General features: G+C 36.2%; 1 protein-coding gene across 7 annotated transcripts; it reads right to left on the bottom strand.

Annotated features, from left to right (window-relative positions):
- Positions 1-306: 306 nt before the first annotated feature.
- Positions 307-18,029, bottom strand: LOC130050362 (uncharacterized). Of its 7 annotated transcripts, XM_056150229.1 has the most exons (12): positions 17,809-17,992; positions 9,406-9,541; positions 9,129-9,164; positions 8,749-8,790; positions 8,040-8,644; positions 7,789-7,845; positions 7,550-7,621; positions 7,312-7,404; positions 7,080-7,172; positions 5,380-5,421; positions 1,424-1,612; positions 307-1,022 (listed from the first exon to the last, which is right to left on the bottom strand). In XM_056150229.1, exons 3-12 carry the CDS (start codon positions 9,145-9,147, stop codon positions 834-836), a joined length of 1,401 nt encoding a protein of 466 aa, XP_056006204.1. In that variant the 5' UTR covers positions 9,148-9,164; positions 9,406-9,541; positions 17,809-17,992; the 3' UTR covers positions 307-833. The 7 variants fall into 7 exon arrangements, with proteins under 7 accessions (XP_056006204.1, XP_056006206.1, XP_056006208.1 ...); XM_056150231.1 differs by lacking the exon at positions 5,380-5,421 and having other exon boundaries at positions 17,809-17,988; XM_056150233.1 differs by lacking the exon at positions 7,312-7,404 and having other exon boundaries at positions 17,809-17,988.
- Positions 18,030-23,107: the final 5,078 nt, after the last annotated feature.

Here is a 23,107-nt window from a genome sequence, read left to right as displayed (position 1 = left end):
GTGTAGTCCCGTGGGGATCCGGGTTAGAATAGGTCCTCAGTACCCCTTGCTTGTCGTAAGAGGCGACTAAATGGGGCGGTCTTTCGGATGAGACCGCTAAAACCGAGGTCCCGTGTCACAGCAGGTGTGGCACGATAATGATCCCTCCCTCCTCTACGGCCATAAGTACCGAGCATAGGCCTAAATTTTGCAGCCCTTCACCGGCAATGTTGACGTTTCCATATGAGTGAAATAGTCTCGAGTGGGACGTTAAGCAATATTCAATCAATCAATCGAATGACTCTCCAACAAAGAATACATGCTATCGATATTTTCAGTCTTTATTTGTACATCTTGCAATTACAAAATTCAACAGATCATAAAGTTGCCACTGGTTGTTTCGGGAAAGAGATCGTCAAATACAGTACAACTACACCACTGGTGTATCGTACAAAGAAAAATAGTTTACAAAACAGCTCTGGTCCTGTCGATCAGATTTACACATTGTGTAAAGTAACAACAGTCAACATTGGCATAGATTCAGATTTCTTTATCATATCACTGTACATAAACTTAAATAGTTAAAAACGGTATATACATCTTTTAAAAAATATGCATATATAAAATGTAAGTACATAAATATAAAATTAAATCTCATGTGTCATTATATTGCGTATCTGGTATAAATTATCAGTATTCAACCTGCATAAATATACACCATGTTGATGATGAATAAAAACAAAAATTAAAAATAAATTATCTGAAATTGATAAATTTCATAAATAACTCATCATCTGATGGAGTATAAATCACAACAAAAATCTTTTAAAATGAATTGCAGGTTTTGGTTTGATCTACAATTCTTGATCACCATTGTCTATTAAGCTGCCACATGTATTTTCCAAAGCACTAAATTCAGTATCCAAATCTAATGTACTAAGGCTGTACAGGTGTGGGTTTTGTTCTAAAAGTTGATCTGTGATGATGCTTTGACTCTGATAGGGAGGTGACTCAATAGAAGGAATGAAGGTAGAATCTACATCCTGTAAATGAAATGGATAATTTTAGAGTAATCATTCATATTTTTTGTAACAGGAAAGTATAGGTTCCTGATGAGAATCGAACCCCGGACCTCTGACACAATAGTTTGGTGTTCTACCGGTTGAGCTAAAAGGTTATATATTAGCCAGAGCCAGTACGAAAACCCAAAGGTAAACAATTAAATTTTAAAAATCCAAAGTTTACATTATTTATTAATTTAGATATTTTAGAAGCAACGTCAAATATCTAAATTCATAATGTAAACCTTGTATTTGTTATGGACAATATGGAATACAAATGAAAAAGACAATATTGCAGCATTTCACATATCATTTACTAATGGCAAAACATAATTTATATTCTCAATGTAAGGTATTTGAACATCACATTGCATTTGACGAACCTGAGGAAAGGTATCACAGTCAACAGTCCCATCAATAGTAGTGTAACTGAGAAGAGATGTACTATCCACAGGTGATATTTCTACAGGGATGTTGAAAACCGGATCTTTGGTAACGGGCGGATTTATCCAGTAATCAGATGAAGATTCATTCTGATAGGAGTTATGCAATAGCGATGTAATGTCTGGAAACTGAATGTTCATTATAAAGTTAATACAAAGTCACTCCAACAAATAAACATCAGGTACATCATATTTCAACGAATTATAAAATAGATAACTTTGTATGATATATGTACAATGCATTTATACGATAGAAACGATTTCAAGAATTAATCAAAGGCCTCGTGGGCCTCAGAGTTGAGTCCCCTGCGATTTCCAACAAGGGGTGGGGGTATATACATTACCGTCTTATAAGCTTTAATTCTGAATCTTTAAAGTATGGTAAAACATGCGTATTATGCTTAACTAGATATCTATGGAAAGGCAACGTCACAAACTAGGAACAGGACACATCGGCTAGAGGAATTTACCCGTAAAAACTTCAAAAACTGTGTGAACATAAAAGTTCAGATCAAAGGTCACAATCCATGGTACCCAGCACATCTACATGAGTAGCTGCAGAACTGTACGTAGCTCTCTGAAAAAATATTTTGACATAACAAAATATTTTTTCAGAGAGCTGCAGCTACTACATAAGATTATCAGTTATCAGTACTTGTATGTCGAATATCAAAAGCCTATAGCCAAAGACAAAACAGAGCCCGGACACAATTTGTAGCAGACATTGATACAGATTTTTCTCTTGAAGTCTTCAAATATATTGATCGCCTCTTCCTTCATTTTGTTTACGTGAAGTATTCCCGCAAAAATGTACCATGTGCATATGTAAATGATGTTAACTCGTTCGTTGTTTATTTATTTAAACAAAGCAAATATAGAATTTGTTGATTCATTTCAGATATATTTTAGTCAGAATTCTGTTAGAATAATGGATTTACATGTGGAATAACACTGCTAATGTGAGTGTAAGGAACGATAACTCTGGGTAGAGATTGAACAATGTAGCAATTGACTGTAGTTAATGAATTTCAATATTTAGGTATTAAATTCCCTAGAAAGGGTTCTTTTAAACATAACAAAGACAGACTTGTACAACAAGCAAGAAAAGCCATGTTCTATGTATTACTTAAATCTAGAAAATTATGCTTACCTATAGATATACTATTACAATTGTTTGATTCAATGATTGCTCCCATCTTGATGTATGGAGCAGAAGTATGGGGTTATGAAGATAATAGCATCATTGAAAGATTGCATCTTAAATTTTGTAAGTATATACTTAAAGTTAAAAATTGTACACCAACCTGTATGATATATGGGTAACTTGGTAGAATACCTATGTCTATTCCTATTAGTGCAAGAGTGATTGGTTTTTGGGAACGCATTATAAATGGTAAACATGAAAAGATCTCCTATACTTTGTACAACATATTATACAAGTTAGATAGAGGGAAAGTGTATCATTCAAAATGGTTAAACTGTATAAAAGATATCTTAATCAGGACTGGTAATATCCAGATTTGGAACGATCAGCATGTTGATGTTAACTTTCATTTATCAAAAGGTTAAACAGCCTATGTACAACTCTTTTGTTGAAACCTAGAAAGATGAAATATATAACTCATCCAAATGTTCTAATTATAGGATGTACAAGACATCTTTTGGTTTTGAAAATTATTTAACTACACTACCACAAGATTTACTGTATAATTTTTGTTGCCATAAATTGCCAATTGAATCTGGTAGGTTTTTAAGTATTGATAGTTCTAAACAACTATATACTCTTTGTAACAAACTAGAACTAGGCGATGAATTCCATTATCTGTTGAGCTTGTAAAACCTTAGTCCCTGTTGTGGCCCCAACCTACCCCTGGAGGCCATGATTTTTACAAACTTGAATCTGCATTATCTCAGAAAGTTTTCATGTAAATGTCAACTTCTTTGGCCCAATGGTTCTTGAGTATATTTTTAAAGATTTTCTCTATATATTTCTATTTAAAACTCTGGTCCCCATTGTGGCCCCCAACCTATCCCCGGAGGCCATGATTTGAACAAATTTGAATCTGCACTATGTCAGGAAGCTTTTATGTAAATCTCGGCTCTTCTGGCCCATTGGTTCTTGAGAAGATTTCTAAAGATTTTCTCTATTTATTCCCATGTAAAACTTTGATCCCCTATTGTGACCCCAACCTACTCCCGAAGGCCATGATTTGAACAAACTTAAATTTACACTTTGTCAGGAAGCTTTCTTGTAAATCTTAGCTCTTCTGCCTCATTGGTTCTTGAGAAGAAGATTTTTAAAGATTTTCCCTATATATTTCTATGTAAAACTTTGATCCCCTATTCTGGTCCCATCCTACTCCTGGGGGCCATGATTTGAACAAACTTGAATCTGCACTATTTTATGTAAATGTCAGCTCCTCTGGCCCAATGGTTCTTAAGAAAAAGATTTTTAAATGACCCTACCCTAATTTTGCATTTATGTGATTATCTCCTCTTTGAAAGGGGCATGGCCCTTCATTTGAACAATTTGAAAGCCCTTCACCAAAGGATACTTTTAGCCAAGTTTGGTTGAAATTGACCCAGTGGTTCTGGAGAAGAAGATGAAAATGTGCAAAGTTTACAATGACGCCAACAGACAATGGACAAATTTTGATCAGAAAAGCTCAGGTGAGCTAAAAAGTCAGTGCCAACATCTGATTACTGTATGTATTATAATGTCTTTATTATTATACCCCCTGCAACAAGTTGTGGGGGAGTATACTGGAATCGGGTTGTCCATCTGTCTGTCCATCCGTCCGTCTGTAGACGAAATGGTTTCCGGGCTCTAAAGCATTATCCTTTCCACCTACCGTCACCATATCATATATATGGACTACCCATGGGATGAAGATGTTCCCTATCGATTTTGGGGTCAAAAGGTCAAGCACACTGGACATCAAAGTAGCAATATGGTTTCCGGGCTCTAAAGCATTATCCTTTCCACCTACAGTCACCATATCATACATATGGACTACCCATGGGATGAAGATGTTCCCTATCGATTTTGGGGTCAAAAGGTCAAAGGTCACGCGCACTGGACATGGAAGTTGCAATATGGTTCGGTTTGTCATGCCATTTGTTTTTTACACTCAGAAAAGAGGTAGTTTATACCTATTACGAACACCCTTTGGGAGATTGGGGTAAACGGGGGGTATTCTTAGTGAGCATAGCTCACAGTACCTCTTGTTTTCACTGCAATTGTTTTTGTATTGGGGTTTTGTTTGTGCTTTTTATTAGAAAACGAGTAGGCTCACTGGGAATTGTGAGGAAATCTCCAAAAGTCTTTAATGCCAAACATATTTCATTCAGTTTTAAAACTACCTTAAAATCACAGGCATTCGACATTTTAAATATCTATAATAGAAAAACTGTCTTCCTATAAACAAACTATTCTGTGTACACTTCTGGTCTATCAAGGAATTAAGCAAATAAGTTGGAGGTAAAATAATGCCCCAAATTGCATAACTGTTTTCAAGTGAATTTTTAATTTGACTTTTGATTGTGTTTAATACACTTTTATAGCTTCCCATTTTACGGGTCTGTAAATATACATATATATTCAGGTTTGTAACGGGGTGCAAATTTTATTAAACCCTTAGATTTTGTTTTCAATATTTTATAGATCAAATCTCTGGACAGCCAAGCCCCCCCCCCCCCCCTCTTTTTCAAACCAACATAATTATTTTCTGTCATGTGCTTTCTAATGAATCAACCTTCCTAGATATCTTTGATGATTTCATTGTTTCTGATGATCAATTCTGCCTGTTTTCCTGACGAATGTTTGTAGTCATACTTTACAATGGATCTTGTCTCATATTGAATACTTTAATAAATCTTTTTTTCTGTCTAATTACCAAATCGTCCAAAACTCCCTGTGAATGTGGTGGGGACTCCAGCTGTACAAAAAAAATTCAATTGTTAAGACACCACACAAAATCAACTTTAAAATGCAATTTTGTAGCATTTCCATTTTAAAACACATGACTCAATCCTTTAAAAGTATAAAATATATTGCAATATCATTTGAACAGCTTGCTTTAAATATCTTGTATTGCATATAAAATGCTGTATGAAAGGTGAATATAATGAACAGTGATCAATTTCATAACTCCTATAAGGTATACACAATAGAGATTTGGGAAAACATGGACATCTGGATATACCAGAGGTGGGATCAGGTGCCTTGGAGGAGTAAGCATCCCTTGTCGACCGGTCACAACTGCCGTGAGCCCTATATCTTGATCAGGTAAACGGATATAACCATAGTCAAAATTAGTGTGCCAAGAACGGCCTAACAATCTGTATGAAACAAGAGGTACTGTGAGCAATGCTCACTAAGAATACCCCCCCCCCCCCCCCCCCCCCCCCCCCCCCGCTTACCCCAATCTCCCAAAGGGTGTTGGTAATAGGTATAAACTACCTCTTTTCTGAGTGTAAAAAACAAATGGCATGACAAACCGAACCATATTGCTACTTCGATGTCCAGTGCATGCGACCTTTGACCCCAAAATCGATAGGGAACATCTTCATCCCATGGGTAGTCCATATGTAAGATATGGTGATGGTAGGTGGAAAGGATAACGCTTTAGAGCCCGGAAACCATATTGCTACTTCGATGTCCAGTGTGCTTGACCTTTTGACCCCAAAATCAATAGGGAACATCTTCATCCCATGGGTAGTCCATATATATGATATGGTGACTGTAGGTGGAAAGGATAACGCTTTAGAGCCAGGAAACCATATTGCTACTTCGATGTCCAGTGCGCTTGACCTTTGACCTTTTGACCCCAAAATCGATAGGGAACATCTTCATCCCATGGGTAGTCCATATATATGATATGGTGACGGTAGGTGGAAAGGATAATGCTTTAGAGCCCGGAAACCATTGCGTCTACAGACGGACGGACGGACAGACGGACAACCCGATTCCAGTATACCCCCCCCCCCCCCCCCCGCAACTTGTTGCGGGGGGTATAACAAGTCAGACAGCATTTGACCCATTGATAGGTTGTATTGGGAAACTAGATTGTTATCACGACCATAGAATTTGCGAAATGCTGACTTAAACAGGACTGTTGAAAACCCTGCACCATCGACTTGTATGTCAGTAGCCTACCTCAATTTAAAAACTTATCACGATGGAGAAGCTGAAATCATCCCGTTTGTCATAAAGTTGGGTTGTTAGTTTGCCGTTAATATCTATTTTCAAATATACATGTACTTCTTTTTCAGAATGAAACTAAATAGTTTGACGTGACAATACACATAACTTTGATCCCATTGGAATGACAAATGACTCCAGTTCATCATATAATTGTACATCTTTACTTAATGATCATTCCGCAGGACCTTATATTTTGACCTTGACCTGGTGACAAAACCTTGGTTCACAGCTTCCTTAAAGTACTATTTTGCATCTTCATGCACCCTATGACCTGATCAGAACAACATCATTCCAAGAGGGGGATATAATAGGCAGACAGCTGGACAGCTGTGCCAAAACAAATATGCTTCTTACCATTCTGATGGATATAAAATAATAGAGATTTTGTACCTGACTTTGAGTGTAGAACTCGTTCGTGTGATGCGTTTCTCCTTGAAATCCCCATGTAGAATTGTTCTGCTCGACACCATTATTTTCAGTGATCTAGTTAAAGCAAATTTGTTACATTATTGCATTACACGCTTTGTTTTCACGATATATAACATGTTACATACATGTAGTAGTTTAAAGTTACAAACGAGGAAAGCAACAGACACTTGTACACGAGATATTTATTGCTTACAGTTGATAGTCTTTCAGAGCCGTGGGGCTCTACATCCTTCCCCACGAACTGAGCAACAATCTTTCCATTTTTCTTTCCCCCTCTTGATTTTCCCTTTAACATGTATTAAAGATGATTAATTAACAATACTTTTTGTATTTACTCTACACATTTTGAAAATTCAATTTGCACTTGAATTTTTCAAAATTACTCCAATATGTATACATGTACATTAATTATAAATCAAATGATAATTTACCTTTGACATCACCTTTCCCTTTCCTGCAAATCTACACGCAGACAGACCTTTTCTTTTTTTCATTTGCTTTATCTGACAATCAAAAAGAAAAAAACGGTGATTTCTCACATTTTAACAGTATTATATATGCACAAATTAATGGGATATATTAATATTTTCATTTCAATAAATAATTATCATATATTCGTTATCGTCTGATCACCTAAGTCTTCAGAGAAGGGAAGTTATATGACCAATACCTTGTAAGCTGCCTCTTGGTTATCAATGGACAAGCTTCTTTTCTTGCCAGTTGGTAGCTACAATGAAGGGAAAGTAAACATTTTACCTTGGAAAAAAAAAAGTTAAATATCAAAATGTGGTGATCCTGTCTAGAAAGTGGTGTTAAATCTCATGATTCAAGCATTATGTAATATCAATGTGTTTGTTTCTCATATGTATATTTTATTTGTATTATACTTTTCTGTATAGAGTATGCTTACAATTAATTTACCTTTTCTTCGGTTGTTTGTTCCACTGCATTAATTAAATCATTAATGGCATCAAGGACGTTGTTTAGCCCAGCAGGAGAGGGCAAAGACCCTTGTCTTGCCAGCTCCGTACCTCTTCGTAGAACATCAATCAGAAAGCTCTCATTCATAGTTTTCAAAATTTCCTCGCTATGCTTCATCACCTTTGACTTAGAGATGTAATTTTCTAGGGTCTCCTTTAATTTGTCTGCCTCTGCACTTTTCCTGCGCATCTTGGGATGACTTAGACGTTTGTAACAGTTAATCACGTCTAATATGTGGTTTGGAATTTTCCGGACCTTTTCCTCTATGAGTTTTATAAGTTTATCAAATATCTGGGGCCCTCCCTTTTGGACATTACAAATGTTTTCAAACTTGATATCCATATCAAATGAGCTCCATCCAGGTGGATCTTTTTCATATAAATGTGTTGGCGGGTTTTCATTACTCGCCTCGTACATCAGTTTCACAAGGTCAGATTGTATACAGCGAGTAAATTTTCGTATCACCTCTGATCTGGCCGGTGTTTCTTGGTATGGTCCAGGATTGGGTTCAACATCACCACAGATTATAAGCAGCAAAGAAGGGGCTGTCAATGCAAAGTAAAACATACAAAGATGTTTGTATTATAAAGGTATAAAAACAATGGAAGTGTGGAGGAGATTTCCCCCGTGCTACTTTCGTGCCACTTACAAAGAAATTGACTCCAGCTTATTTTTTGTAATGTCCACAATACTACGAAGAAAAATTGTTCTTATATATTATATACAACTAAAACCAGCAATACTCAGTATCCCAAGTATATATCTATACGAGGTCCAATAAATAAAATAAGGATAATTAATATAAAGCACTAAAATGACTTACAGTATTATTGTCTTTGGTCATTTATGTGTGTTTGTGTGCAAAGTGCATTTAATGATTTTTTTTTTCTCTTTATAAATGTATCTTTTATGTTTCTTTTTAATTGAGAGAAAAAATACACTGAAGTACCATAAATTGACAAAACTTTAATGTAAATATTGTTCATATAAGTGTAACCGTTTACAAATTATTGGCTAATTGTAACTTACCCATTCTGGAGAGTTCCATTCTTAGAACTTTTTAATCTGAACAAAAGAAACCAATAGTACATGTATTGGAATTGTGACGATGGATTCGCAATGTGGCAGATCATAAAATAAAGAACTGCAAAGTGAATCATCCCCTCGCAACTGGACATATCAAAAGACAAATTATTACAGCGTTCATCCAAACAACCACCATCGTGTTGTATTATCCAATTTTAAACTCCATTGCAAGGGGATAAAAAGGCAAATCAAAATATGCAGAATATTTGACGATACTTACACAGAAAGTCTCTGCTTTGTTTTCAGTTACATGTAGATTTCATGGTGAACACTTATTTTAGAAGTCTAGGTCTGGTTCCATGTGCATATATAATGGTTCAAAGTCCATTTATTCATCATAGCATCACAGTGAAGACCTGGTAATTAAAAAAAAAAAATAGAGAATTTTGTCAATATGTTTTAGATTTCTGATATTCTCAAGAGCAATCTAACCTAAAAAAAAAAAAGTTTTATGATAATGAAGTGATAGAGAATGTGAAATAGTTTAAATAATTGTTTCAACCATGCACAGACTTTTCTGTGCCGTAAATCTAAGGTTTTTATGAGGAGTGGATCTGTAACTCTCTGGTCTGTCCAAATATTTTCCTAGAGAGCTATACACATCTGCAGCTAGCGCTTGTTGAAAGCTTTGATAGCTTCTGATGTTAGAGCATGAAATGAAATAGGAGGATTTAGTGTACTGTACACACTGTATACATGTAGGGATAGTTATATGTATAAAGTATTCAGACAACCATTGCTTGAATTTTGCTTCGTAGTCATTCAAATATCTATATAAAGAATTTACAGTTGCATCTCCAAAGTTAAGAACTATTATAGTATGTACACTTCTGATGCTAAAGAGTTATACATATGCACAATATATGCACAGGCACATGAAGTGTGAATAGTGTGTATAGAATAAATCTTATGTAGATACCCCCCCCCCCCCCTGCCCAATGAAAAAATAAATACAAGAGGCCCATGGGCCACATCGCTCACCTGAGTCACCTTGGCCCATATCTGAAGACTTTCCATATATATTTGCATGTAAAACCTTAGTCCCTATTATGGCCCAAACTACCCTTTGCAAACTTGAATCTACACTATGTCAGAAAGCTTTCATGTAAATGTCAACTTCTTTGGCCCAATGGTTCTTGAGAAGAAGATTTTTAAAACTTTTTCCTATATTTGTATGCAAAACTTTGACACCCCCCCCCCCCAACTTGTGGCCCCATCCTACCCCCCGGGGGCCATGATTTGAACAAACTTGAATCTGCACTATGTCAGAAAGTTTTCTTGTAAATATCAGCTTTTCTGACTCAGTGGTTATTGAGAAGATTTTAACTATATATTTGTATGTAAAACTTTGATCCCCCTTGTGGCCCCATCCTACCCCCGGGGGCCATGATTTGAACAAACTTGAATCTGCACTATGTCAGAAAGTTTTCATGTAAAAATCAGCTTTTCTGGCTCAGTGGTTCTTGAGAAGAAAATTTTTGCTATATATTTGTATGTAAAACTTTGATCCCCTATTGTGGCCCCATCCAACCCCAGGGGCCCATGATTTAAACAAACTTGAATCTGCATTATGTCAGGAAGCTTTCATGAAAATCTCAGCTTTTCTGGCTTAGTGGTTCTTGAGAAGAAGATTTTTAAAGTTTTTCCCTATATATTTGTATGTAAAACTTTGATCCCCCTATTGTGGCCCCATCCTACCACCGGAGGCCATGATTTGAACAAACTTGAATCTGCAATATGTCAGGAAGCTTTCAGGTAAATTTCAGCTCTTCTGGCCCAGTGGTTCTTGAGGAGAAGATTTTTAAATGACCCCACCCTATTTTTGTGATTATCTCCCCTTTGAAAGGGACATGGCCCTTCATTTGAACAAACTTGAAAGCCCTTCACCCAAGGATGCTTTTGGCCATGCATGTTTGGTTGAAATTGTCCCAGTGGTTCTGGAGAAGAAGTCGAAAATGTGAAAAGTTTAACAGACAGACGACGGACAAAAAGCGATCAGAAAAGCTCACTTGAGCTTTCAGCTCAGGTGAGCTAATAAAACCATGCAATAATTTATACAAAATATGTGATTTCCCTGCCAATCACTTTTGTAAGTCGTTTTATATAGTCAGTTTCTACTTTCTGTAAACTAATGAGATGACTGCTTGTGAGATACTTATATATGTATTAGTATCTTACAAGTGGTCATCTCAGAAGCTTATGTACATTTATTTTTAGATTTCTTCAATTTTGGTCCTTCTATTAGAAAATGGGATGAGACTTTTTATACAAATATATCACCTACAGTCAACTAAGGTGGCAATCAACCTATCTCAAGTGTTTGATATTCAGAAAGGATACAGACAAGGAGAACCTATATCGCCTTATACCTTTCTAATATGTGTAGAAATTTCAGCAATACCAACAAGAGGTACTGTGAGCAATGCTCACTAAGAATACCCCCCGCTTACCCCAATCTCCCAAAGGGTGTTCGTAATAGGTATAAATTACCTCTTTTCTGAGTGTAAAAAACAAATGGCATGACAAACCGAACCATATTGCTACTTCGATGTCCAGTGCGCATGACCTTTGACCTTTTGACCCCAAAATCGATAGGGAACATCTTCATCCCATGGGTAGTCCATATGTATGATATGGTGACTGTAGGTGGAAAGGATGCAAGGTGAAGATAACGAACAGTGATCAATCTCATAACTCCTACAAGCAATACAAATTAGATAGTTGGGCAAACACGGACCCCTGGACACACCAGAGGTGGGATCAGGTGCCTAGGAGGAGTAAGCATCCCCTGTTGACCGGTCACACCTGCCGTGAGCCCCATATCCTGATCAGGTAAACGGAGTTATCCGCAGTCAAAATCAGTGTGATAACGCTTTAGAGGCCGGAAACCATATTGCTACTTCGATGTCCAGTGCGCTTGACCTTTGACCTTTTGACCCCAAAATCAATAGGGAACATCTTCATCCCATGGGTAGTCCATATATATGATATGGTGACGGTAGGTGGAAAGGATAACGCTTTAGAACCCGGAAACCATATTGCTACTTCGATGTCCAGTGCGCTTGACCTTTGACCTTTTGACCCCAAAATCGATAGGGAACATCTTCATCCCATGGGTTGTCCATATGTATGATATGGTGACGGTAGGTGGGAAGGATAACGCTTTAGAGCCCGGAAACCATATTGCTACTTCGATGTCCAGTGCGCTTGACTTTTGACCTTTTGACCCCAAAATCAATAGGGAACACCTTCATCCCATGAGTTAAGTCCATATGTATGATATGGTGACGGTAGGTGAAAAGGATAAGGCTTTAGAGCCCGGAAACCATATTGCTACTTCGATGTCCAGTGCACTTGACCTTTGGACCCCAAAATCAATAGGGAACATCTTCATCCCATGGGTAGTCCTTATGTATGATATGGTGACGGTAGGTGGAAAGGATAATGCTTTAGAGCCCGGAAACTATTGCGTCTACAGACGGACGGACGGACGGACAGACAGACAGACGGACAACCCGATTCCAGTATACACCCCCCCCCACACACACACAACTTGTTGTGGGGGGTATAATAAGAAAAAATTAAAACATTAAAGGCATTACTATAAGGTATAGTATTGAGGAAAAATATTCTCAAGTTGCTGATGACACCTCAATTATTCTCAATGGAAGTGATTAATTTAAAGCATATCCGAAACTCTATAGTCATTATAGAGATTTTCAGAAATGTCTGGCTTATTTATCAATTTTTCTAAAACTCACACTTAAATGCATATCAATTGGCTCATAAAAATACAGTATGATATGTTTTTATTACCCATCAGTAGTCTCAATTGGGGAACTTCTAAATTCACCTTGTTAGGAATAATTTTTTATGTTAAATTACACAAAATGCCTAGGCTAAATTATGATCGAAAGTTTAAAAGCAAAATCAAATCCATTCTAAATCAGTGGAGGGAAAGACATTTAACCCCTATAGGCAAGATAACAGTTATCAGAACATGAGTTGTATCCCCTTTAAATCATGTTTTAATGTATATATCCCATCTGTGTTGCATGTATATTGTAAAGAATTAGAAAAAAAACTTTTCTTTTTATTTGTATCGAATGGTTCACTCGTAAATAAAGATGTCCTCATTAAGAAATATTCACTGTTTGTTATCTTCACCCTTCATGAGGATGGTGGTCTAAAGATGATTAATTTATAAAGTCTTTCATGTACTGTACCTTCAATGAAAGTAGACGTCTCCATATGAGTGAAAAGTTCACGAGAGGATAATGTTCAACAATACATACAATGAATGAATCAATGAAATTATTCTGTCTACAAACAAGGGGTTGAATAACTTAATACCTGACTTTGAACTAATCAAGTTCATACTAGTAAAGTATCCTTTGTGGTTGAAAATGTCAAGTTACTTTTGAAATCCATAAAAAATCATTTTTGAATAAGTTATATGTTCTGACTGACCTTATAAACTTTACAAAATGACCTCGAGTGACCTTCGTCTGAAAGCCTTTTGCCTGTTACTTATTTGTGTGATATATCATGATCAATACCTGTTCAAAAACTGTTGAATAAAGGAACTTTTTCCTTATATAAATAAGGAATATATTGAGTAACCTTGACCTATCCAAAATGACCTTGAGTGACCTTTGACTGAAAGCCACTATACTATATGATCAATGCCTGTTCAAAACCAGTGTTGAAATAAGGAACTTTTCCCTTAAATATGAGGTCTATGTTCTGAGTGACCTTGACCATTCTTAGATAACCTTGAGTGACCTTAAAGAATCATGGGTGACCTTTGTCTGAAAGCCATTTGCCCATTACTTATTTGTGTGATATATGATAAATACCTTAAAAATCTGTTGATTTTTCCATCTATACTTGTACATGTTCTGAGTGACCTTTCCCTTTCCAAAATGACCTTGGTCCAAAAGTCCTCTGTTCCAAGGAATATTTGTGATCAATTATGATCAATTTCTGATGAAAGCTAGGTTTAGTTTTACTTTTAGGTTACTTTTATATTAACAAGAGGCTCATGGAACACATCGCTCACCCAAGTTACATTGGCCCACAATTTAAAGAATTTTCTTATATATTCGCATGTAAAACTTTAATCCCCTATTGTATCCCTAACCTACTCTCTGGGGCCATGATTTTTATAATCTTGAATCTGCACTATGTAAGGAAGCTTTCATATTAATTTGTACTTTCCTGGCTCAGTGGTTCTTGAGAAGAAGATTTTTAAAGATTTCCCCATTATATTTCTATGTAAAACTTTGATCCCCTATTGTGGCCCCATACTACCCCCTGGAACCATGACTTTAACAAACTTGAATCTGCACTATGTCAGGATGCTTTCATGTAAATTTCAGGTCTTCTGGCCCAGTGGTTCTTGAGAAGATTTTTAAATGACCCTACCCTATTTTTGCATTTTTGTGATTATCTCCCCTTTGAGGGGGATGGCTTTTCATTTGAACAAAATTCAAAGCCCTTCACCCAATAATGCTTTTTACCAACTTTAGTTGAAATTGGCCCAGTGGTTCTGGAGAAGAAGTCGAAAATGTAAAAAGTTTACAGACAGACAGACAACATACAACAGGTGATCAGAAAAGCTCAGGTGAGCTTTCAGCTCAGGCGTGAGTTAAAAACTGCTGAAAAAAGGAAGTTTTACATGTTCCGAGAGACCTTGGCCTTCCTAAAATTACCTTGAAACACATTGGTCCACAAGTCCTTGTGTGATCAATTTCTGATAATAATAATAATAATGATTGGTTTTATATAGCGCCTTATCCAGTGTATGCTGCTCAAAGCGCTTTACAATAATCAATGTACATTATTACCCCGGCAGACCTTATATCAATCTAGAACTTTCTCAGCCTCCTAAGGAAGCATACAGTGCAAGCTGCCATTTCAAGCGCTAGAGTACTAACATTCTAACATCTTTCACTGTCTATAGCTAGGTACCCCTTTTACATTTGGGTGGAGTGAGGAAATTCATGTAAAGTGCCTTTCCCAAGGACACAACGTCAGCCCTGCCGCGACCAGGACTCGAACCCACGACCTTTCGGTTGAGAGTCTGACGGCCTAACCACTAGGCCACCGACGCCATATGAAAGGTTTATGAGATATGAGCTCTGAGACGGATGGACAGATATGATAGTGAATATAATTATGCTCCCCCCGAAATTTTTCGGGGAGCATAAAAATGGACAAGTTGCTGTCATGAATTTCTTTATGTTTTAAAGTGACAGTTATAGTAGCATTATCGAAAATATGTAAACTATTTTTAGATGATAGATATTGTAACAGCCCCTTAAATCAATGTACTGAAATTTTTTGAATTAATGTCAAGCACTGAAAAATTTGTTTGTTTATTGGAAAGATATATATATAACGAATTTGTCTCAATAGTCCGTTCTCCATGCTTTTGTACATATGATATTCACCTGTGTTTTTTTTAAGCTAACATTTACCTCTGACCTGTACAATATTCATTTGTAATTCATAAACATGCATGCATGATGCACCTGATCATGTATCATTGTATATGGTTTATTAAGTAAATATATGGTTTAAGTAAATAAACTGAACTGCATGGAACATTATATAATATACTGATAGTATAGTTCGAGATCTTTTCTTTCATTTCATGAATCTCATGGTTCATTCTCACCTTTCAATTTTAATCTTTTATTTACAAAAAAGTAATTAGAGGACATCATATACAATCATGCAGCTGTTGTGAATATAATTCTAAAACTGGTGCAGTTCATTCTCAGATTAACGGTATACCTGGGGGTGTTGGTTGTGAGATAGTACATGTGTGAATCATTAAAATCAGTGTGTAATACTGCAGATATTCAGTCAATATAATGATCACAGCTGAAAATGAATATACGCCCCACCATCAACAGTAATTTAACAATGAAATGTCAGCATGAATGCAATTAATGTTAAAATTTCAAATTGGTAAATTTCAATTTCATATCTTACTATTCTATTTAATTTTAAAGTTGAAAATATAATTGAATCATAATTATGCTGAATCAATGTAGATTTGTCTGCTGCTGGGCTGTGATCCCTCCTATACATGGACACCCCCCCCCCCCCCTTTTCCCCATTATGATCACTTTTCCATTAAGATATGTCATACCTTGACATATTATTTCTTCAGTTACAAAATTGAAAAGCTAGCCCTGTGAATCATTGAATAAGCCACTTAATTGCCTTGAATTTTACATGAATCCAAATTTCACTCCGAGTTTGTCTGATACATGTAGATATTCCAGAGTAATCATCATAGACTTTAAAACATTTATTTTATGATCCATGCAGCCCTACTTTAGAGGCTCCTTGATTTTGGAGAGCTAGGCCCTATCTCTTACAATATATACATTCAGATGATATCGGTCTACCTGCTCATGTAGGACTGAAGAGGATATATATATACCATGATATTTGTATGAAAGTATAGATATACCTATCCCAGCTATAATTGATTCTGACATTTTTTTTCGGAATATAAGAAATGAATGGTCAGTATATTTAAAATAAGTCCACCATGTGATGAAGCCAGGAAATAGGGTTCAAGTTTTCATATAAAAACTTGATACATTGTATGTAATGATATATTTTTCTTTTCTTTGGAATTAAAAAAATATGAAGTAAAATGTTCTGCTCTTTGTATTCTTGTGAAATTGACAAATAAAATCCCCCAAAATAATACAAAAAACTGTTCACTTGATCAGCATACACTGAATAACTATAAATAATCTCACTGATTCTAAAGTGATTGTAGTTTATTATTGAAGAAGAATGACAGGTCCTGTTATAGCTTTGTAATCCCAGCGCATCTGAGTGTTTCATTTCTCTTAATTCCTATGGATGTACTGTAAACCAGCTTTTATTCGCGTGCGAGAAAATTTCATGAAATTCGTGAGAAACTCATTGTCGAGAATATTTCTCATTGTGAACCAGTCGTTGAATGTTTGTCATATATATAGGCTTGATTTGTGAAAATTACTCTTGAACCAGTTTACCACAAGTGAATCGCCAAATATAAAGTAGCCATGAATAAACATTCGTTTACAGTATATTGCAGGTAATGAAGTGCTTCACACTTTCTGGGACAGCAAAGTAAGGTGTGAAAAAAATTTAAATGAACAGGACTATATGGTCCACACGTCCAGACCAGGTTTTCTGAGATAACTTTCTGTTTCAGTGCATTAGAGCATGACTAGTCCTGTAACTATACCACTTCATCATCTCCTATATGGAAAGTGGAGTGGACCAAAAACTGTTGGCTAGCTGCATAGATGCCACTTCACTTTTTGGACGTTTCAATGTATATAAATCTTAGTTTCAATTACAAGTATATTTATATATTTCAAAGAAACAATTAGAACATGATCAGAACTGATGATTACATGTTAAACACATATCATTGATTTGGAAAACAAGTGCAAATGCACTTTATCAATTCCTCTCTCATTATTATAAGTTAACAATTATAAGATACATTTATGAATTAATGAGATTTCCCGATATGAAAAGGAGTCGGCAGTAATTATATATGTAAACATTCGGAATCAATATACAAAAAATCAAATCTCACCTAATCTTCACATCCCTGGGCAGTGGATCTATAATTTACAATTATAGTACACAAGGCAGATGTTAAGCCCAGTTGTCATCCACATCCAGAAAACCTGGAAGAATTCCTACGATACGAGACAGTTTCATAGCGCGATATGGCTTAAGACAAACACTACGTACAGGAAATCCCCATCATTTATAAATAAATAAGGAACGATAACTCTGATTACCAAAACAAATGGGGTGGGTGTAAATGTAGTCCGGGATATATGTCCCGCGATGTCCGATATTGATGTTTGCCGATTTATCGTTATATGTTAGTTTTTCTTCAATTATCTTACTGAGTGTGTTTTAAGACGATCACCAAGAGTCTTCATTGTGAATTTGCTGTGTGGAAATTGCCTAATTATCTAATAAATGGCTTTTATTTTTTCTTCAATCACAGTTTCCCCATAATAAAGTAATTCAAGAAATCAAAATATTTTGTCATTTATTTCACCAGGAGTGAAAGAAATTATTGCTTCTTTTATCGTTTAGTACATTTTTCTAAACAAGATACCACGATCTACCTTAAATTTGAAAATTTTATGGCGGTCGCCCGCTCGGACACTTCGGTTTCCTCCCACATATATGACCCCTTAGCGCAAACATCCGTGCATCAAAAAGGACCCCATTGGAAATAAGCTTTCGAGCTTTCATGGGTTATCCTTGGTATTTATGTATGTATGTATGTTTATATGTATGTATATATGCCGAATAAATATTTATTTATAGTTCGCGCCGGCTGCGCCCCCTTAAATCCGCCACTGATTACCACTTCATGCATCATCTTCTTCTTTTGAATATTTTTGTTGTTATTTGATTTTAACTCAATAACAAGAGATGTTTGTATTATTATCTATATACCCTCATAATACAACCACATGCTTCCCTTGTCTGTATACCCTCATAATACAACGACATGCTTCCATTCCTCATAATACAACCCCATGCTTCCATTGTGTGTATACCCTCATAATACAACAACATGTTTCCATTCTCTGTATACCCTCATAATACAACCACATGCTTCCATTCTCTGTATACCCACATGATACAACCACATAATACAACCACATGCTTCCACTGTCTATATGTACCCTCATAATACCACCACATGTTTTCATTGTCTATATACCCTCATAATACAACAACATGCTTCCCTTGTCTGTATACCCACATAATACAACCACATGCTTCCATTGTCTATATACTCTCATAATACAACCACATGCTTCCATTCTATGTACACCCTCATAATACAACCACATGCTTCAATTGTCTATATACCCTCATAATACAACCCCATGCTTCCATTGTCTGTATACCCTCATAATACAACAACATATGCTTCCCTTGTCTGTATACTCACATAATACAACCACATCTTTTCATTGTCTATACACTCTCATAATACAACCACATGTTTCCATTGTCTAAATACCCACATAATACAACCACATGTTTTAATTATTTATATACCCTCATAATACAACCACATGCTTCCCTTGTCTGTATACTCACATAATACAACCACATGTTTCCATTGTCTATATACCCTCATAATACAACCACATGCTTCCCTTGTCTGTATACCCACATAATACAACCACATGCTTCCATTGTCTATATACTCTCATAATACAACCACATGATAAAACCACATGTTTCCCTTGTCTGTATACCCTCATAATACAACCACATGCTTCCATTGTCTGTATACCCTCACAATACAAACACATGCTTCCATTGTCTATATACCCTCATAATACAACCACATGCTTCCATTGTATGTATACCCTCATAATACAACCACATGCTTCCATTCTCTGTATACCCTCATAATACAACCCCATGATTCCATTCTCTGTATTAACCTCATAATACAACCACATGCTTCCATTGTGTGAATATTCTCATAATACAAGCCTATGCTTCCATTGTCTGTATACCCTCATAATACAAACACATGGTTCCATTCTCTGTATACCCTCATAATACAACCCCATGATTCCATTCTCTGTATAACCTCATAATGTAAAACTTATACGGTACCAATTTTGATGCACCAGATGCGCATTTCGACAAATAATGTCTCTTCAGTGATGCTCAACCGAAATGTTTGAAATCCGAAATAACTATGAAGTTTTAGATCTAAATATAGCCAAAAACAGCGTGCCAAACAAGTGGAGCCAAATTCGTCCAAGGATAAGAGCTATGCATGAGGGAGATAATCCTTAATTTTGAAATGAATTTCTAAATTTTATAACAGCAATTAAATATACATCCGTATTTTCAAGCTAGTAACGAAGTACTTAGCTACTGGGCTGTAGAGACCATTGGGGACTAACAGTCCACCAGAAGAAGCCTACTCTCATAATACAACCACATGCTTCCATTCTCTGTATACCCACATAATACAACGCCATGCTTCCATTGTGTGTATACCCTCATAATACAACCATATGCTTCCATTCTCTGTATACCCTCATAATACAACCACATGATACAACCACATGCTTCCATTCTCTGTATACCCTCATAATACAACCACATATTTTCATTGTCTATATACCCTCATAATACAACCACATGTTTTCATTGTCTATACCCTCTCATAATACAACCACATGCTTCCATTGTCTATATACCCACATAATACAACCACATGTTTTCATTGTCTGTATACCCTCATAATACATCCACATCCTTCCATTGTCTATATACTCTCATAATACAACCACATGCATCCATTCTCTCTATACCCATATAATACAACCCTATGCTTCCATTGTCTGTATACCCTCATAATTAATACAACCACATGCTTCCATTGTGTGTATACTCACATAATACAACCAGATGTTTTCATTGTCTATATACCCTCATAATAAAACCACATGCTTCCATTGTCTATATACCCTCATAATACAACCCCATGCTTCCATTGTTTGTATACCCTCATAATACAACAACATGCTTCAATTGTGTGTATACCCTCATAATACAACTCCATTCTTCCATTATCTGTATACCCTCATAATACAACCACATGCTTCCATTGTTTGTATACCCTCATAATACAACCACATGCTTCCATTGTCTATATACCCTCATAATACAACCACATGTTTCCATTGTCTGTATACCCTTATAATACAACCACATGGTTCCCTTGTCTATATACCCACATAATACAACCACATGATACAACCTCATGCTTCCATTGTCTGTATACCCTCATAATACAACCACATGCTTCCATTGTCTATATACCCTCATAATACAACCACATGTTTCCATTGTCTGTATACCCTTATAATACAACCACATGGTTCCCTTGTCTACATACCCACATAATACAACCACATGATACAACCTCATGCTTCCATTGTCTGTATACCCTCATAATACAACAACATGCTTCCCTTGTCTGTATACTCACATAATACAACCACATCTTTTCATTGTCTATACACTCTCATAATACAACCACATGTTTCCATTGTCTATATACCCTCATAATACAACCACATGTTTCCATTGTCTGTATACCCTTATAATACAACCACATGTTTCCATTGTCTATATACCCTCATAATACAACCACATGTTTCCATTGTCTGTATACCCTTATAATACAACCACATGCTTCCCTTGTCTGTATACCCTCATAATACAACCACATACGTTCATTCTCTGTTTACCCACATGATACAACCACATCCTTCCATTGTCTGTATACCCTCCTAATAAAACCCCATGCTTCCATTGTCTGTATACCCTCAAAATACAAGCCCATGCTTCCATTGTCTGTATACCCTCATAATACAAGAACATGCTTCCATCGTATGTATAGCCTCATAATACAACAACATGCTTCCATTGTCTATATACTCTCATAATACAAGCCCATGCTTCCATACAACCACATGATACAACCCCATGCTTCCATTGTCTATATACCCTCATAATACAACCACATGCTTCCATTGTCTGTATACTCTCATAATACAACCACATGATTTCATTCTCTGTATACCCTTATAATACAACCACATGATACAACCCCATGCTTCCATTGTCTATATACCCTCATAATACAACCACATGCTTCCATTGTCTGTATACCCTCATAATACAACAACATGCTTCCCTTGTCTGTATACTCACATAATACAACCACATGCTTCCATTCTCTGTATATCCTCATAAAACAACCACATACTGAATATTTTAAACATGTTGTATATTGTATGCAGGAAAAGATTTTTAGCTCACCTGAGCTAAAAGCTCAAGTGGGCTTTTCTGATCACCCGTATTCCGGCGTCCGTCCGTCCGTCTGTAAACTTTTAACATTTTTAACTTCTTCTCAAAAACCACTGGGCCAATTTCAACCAAAGTTGGCACAAAGCATCCTTAGGTAAAGGGAATTCTAAATTGTAAAAATAAAGGGCCAGGCCACCTTCCAAGGGGAGATAATCAAGAAAAGGTAAAAATAGGGTAGGGTAATTAAAAAATCTTCTTCTCAAGAACCACTGGGCTAGAAAAGATGAAATTTATAGATAAGCTTTATTAGGTAGTGCAGATTCTAAATTGTTAAAATCATGGCCCCCGGGGGTCGGATGGGGCCACAATAGGGGATCAAAGTTTTACATACAAATATATAGGAAAAATCTTTAAAAATCTTCTTCTCAAGAACCACTGAGCCAGAAAAGCTGAGATTTATATGAAAGCTTCCTGATATAGTACAGATTCTAAATTGTTAAAATCCTGGCCCCCGGGGGTCGGATGGGGCCACAATAGGGGATCAAAGTTTTATATACAAATATATAGGGAAAGTCAGAAAAGCTGAGATTTATATGAAAGCTTCCTGATATAGTGCAGATTCTAAATTGTTAAAATCCTGGCCTCCGGGGGTCGGATGGGGCCACAATAGGGGATCAAAGTTTTACATACAAATATATAGGGAAAATCTTTAAAAATCTTCTTCTCAAGAACCACTAAGCCAGAAAAGCTGATATTTACATGAAAGCTTTCTGACATAGTGCAGATTCAAGTTTGTTCAAATCATGGCCCCTGGGGGTTGGATGGGGCTACAAGGGGGGATCAAAGTTTTACATACAAATATATAGGGACATTCTTTAAGAATCTTCTTCTCAAGAACCACTGAGCCAGAAAAGCTGATATTCACATGAAAAGCTTCCTAACATAGAGCAGAGTTAAGTTTGTTCAAATCATGGCCCCCTGTTGTAGGATGGGGCCACAATAGGGGATCA

The sequence above is a fragment of the Ostrea edulis genome, chromosome 9, assembly GCF_947568905.1.
Source record: "Ostrea edulis chromosome 9, xbOstEdul1.1, whole genome shotgun sequence".
NCBI classification, from domain to species: Eukaryota; Metazoa; Mollusca; class Bivalvia; order Ostreida; family Ostreidae; genus Ostrea; species Ostrea edulis.
This window is presented reverse-complemented; position numbering and strand designations above follow the sequence as displayed.